Raw genomic sequence first — 2,592 nt, 5'->3', positions numbered from 1 at the left:
TGTGTCTCTGTGAAAGTATATATATATATATATATATATATATATATATATATACTGTATATAGGCTGTACTGTGTAGCAACTGTAATAGTAATAATAATTAAAAAAAAATTCTTAATTTTTAAATGGCTGTACTTGGTTGGAAAAGCTCGTCATCTCAATAAATCTAGACATTGCTTTTTATGACTCAACACAACACACATTTGGCCTATTTTGATAAGTGCAGCTTAAAGGATTAGTTTTCAACGTGTTATACTCTCTAGTTCCCGAGTGTTTGTGCATTTGAAATATTCTGGTATGCTATTTTTTTTCTTCTCTTCTTCGACTACAAGCATTGCTGCTGAAGGTGGTTATAGTGTGTTCTGGGTGCCTACCTACAAACCAAAATCAAAGTCAAAAAAGCCCATCCCAAGTCTTTCTGTCATCATTTGCCAGGTGGCGTTTGTGACGCAGATGACACAATAGCATCTCAATTGATCATCATTTGCATCATTCATGTCCGCTCTGAAGTTTAATTCTTCATTGGGTCAGGTTTGTTTATATCCCTAACCCTATAAGTATGAGCAATAATAATAGTGATGCTTGCCTTAGCAAACACCTGTGTCACCTGTGTCTCTTTTCCATTATCACTGATGTGTGAAAAAACCCTGATGTGTAGCTGTAAAGTCAAATTATGCTTCCACACAAAGGGAGGCAGAGGGATGAGCTTGTGGCTTGAATTACACCCACAACATGTTAGGCCTGTTTAAAACAAATGAAAGATGACTTTAGAGAAATCAGGTCTGAGGTGACAGTATGGGCCATGAATCATAGTGCAGATTTATGGAAATCTCAAACATGTACGTTCTTAATTGATTGTTCTCTCCTCAGCTGAAAAAGAAACTGAAAAAACTCAATATATAGGCACAGCAAATGTTTGGTCACTTATAGATGATTAACATATCTGCTACATTGTTTTAGGATGGGCTTCCCAGCACCTCTAACAAAACATAATTGTCTCTCAAGATATATCTCTTAACCATATGGTCAAAACCAGTCTTAAGTCGCTGGGGTATATTTGTAGCAATAGCCAAAAATACATTGTATGGGTCAAAATTATTGATTTTTCAAAAATCATTAGGATATTAAGTAAAGATCATGTTCCATGAAGATATTTTGTAAATTTCCTACTGTAAATATATTAAAACTTCATTTTTGATTAGTAATATGCATTGCTAAGAACTTCATTTGGACAACTTTAAAGGCGATTTTCTCAATATTTCGATTTTTTTGCACCCTCAGATTCCAGATTTTCAAATAGTTGTATCTCTGCCAAATATTGTCCTATCATAAGAAAGCATACATCAATGGAAAGCTTTTTTATTCAGCTTTCAGATGTATAAATCTCAATTTCGAAAAATTTACCGTTATGACTGGTTTTGTGGTCCAGGGTCACATATACAGTATTTATGTATACTATGTAAATATTTTAAATTACTGTATGTTTATTATGCATGCAGCTTTAATGAAATGCTGTATGTTTTTATTAATTGAGAGACTTCATGAAATGTTTGTACCACAGGAGCATTTAAAAGGAACTATGAATGGAAAAGTAACAAATGTTTGCTTTAATGGAAGATCAAGTTGCATAAAGGAACATGCAGATTGACACGTGTCAGTTTAAACAAGGTTTATTGATATTACAGTCTGCTGATATTAACAGTCTTTACAGCACAATGTATTTATGGTCATCTGACACGACACGTTTTCCACAGGTGAAAGTAACCATGATATTTTTCATATTCAGTTGACTTTACCTGCTAATACTAGCAAGTCAGTGCATGTAAGCCTACGACCATTTTTCTGTTAGTTTTGCATGAAATGATTTTCATATAATCAAACTGCTCCCCTTGAATTCAGACTTTAAAGAAGAGACCGATTTAGTCATAAATAACTTGAATGTACTTTTGCAAATCAATAAACAAGGCGACTAGGCGAGGGGTGGCTAGATGACTTGGTGACATCACATGAACAAGGAAAGTGATTAAATTGTACTTTATTTGTTTGAATTACTTATTTGTGATTGTATTTATGTGCACTGATTAATCATTCCAAAGTCCTTTTAAGGCAGGTTAGTTTATCTCAAAAACTACTTGGTAAGATTATGCTTCAGTAACATATTTCAAATCAACAATAAACTAACAGGGAACACTACTTTTGCAACTCGAACACTAACAGGTATGGAATCCTAAATGTAGCTTCTTAGGCTCAAATCACTAGACTTTCATTCCAACTGCCACAAATACCAATTCTCTTCTTTATTTTTCCATGAGTGGTCAATCAACTCCACTTCTTGCATTCATTTTAAGACCAGGAGCATGTGCTGTGAAAATAAATAGGGTCAGTTTTGTGACATTTTTGTGTTTAATTTACTTTCTCGTGTTGTCCTTGCAGGTCTTGGTCACAAGCCAGCTCTAGTGTGTGAGAGAGAGGCCTTTGCGACCAACTTTGCGAAATCCACCTAAACACACACTCCAACGCTCTTCTCATGGAGGACAAAAAGTCCATGATTGGCAGTTTGCACCAAAAAGCCAAACTCTTCCGATACTCGCGG

General features: G+C 34.8%; 1 protein-coding gene across 1 annotated transcript in view; it reads left to right on the top strand.

The window, feature by feature from the left end:
* LOC107690793 (multiple C2 and transmembrane domain-containing protein 2-like) overlaps positions 1 to 2,592 on the top strand; it is a 27,223-nt gene that overhangs the window by 1,547 nt on the left and 23,084 nt on the right. Inside the window, exon 2 of the mRNA XM_016489210.1 lies at positions 2,433 to 2,592. This exon is cut by the window's right edge and continues 1 nt beyond it. Within this exon, the coding sequence (XP_016344696.1) occupies positions 2,527 to 2,592 (66 nt within the window). The 5' untranslated portion in view covers positions 2,433 to 2,526. The remainder of the gene's footprint in view (positions 1 to 2,432) is intronic.

The sequence above is a fragment of the Sinocyclocheilus anshuiensis genome, unplaced genomic scaffold, assembly GCF_001515605.1.
Source record: "Sinocyclocheilus anshuiensis isolate Anshui unplaced genomic scaffold, SAMN03320099.WGS_v1.1 scaffold3406, whole genome shotgun sequence".
Lineage (NCBI taxonomy): Eukaryota > Metazoa > Chordata > Actinopteri > Cypriniformes > Cyprinidae > Sinocyclocheilus > Sinocyclocheilus anshuiensis.
Note: the sequence above shows the minus strand (reverse complement) of the source record. Positions and strands in the feature narration are given on the sequence as shown.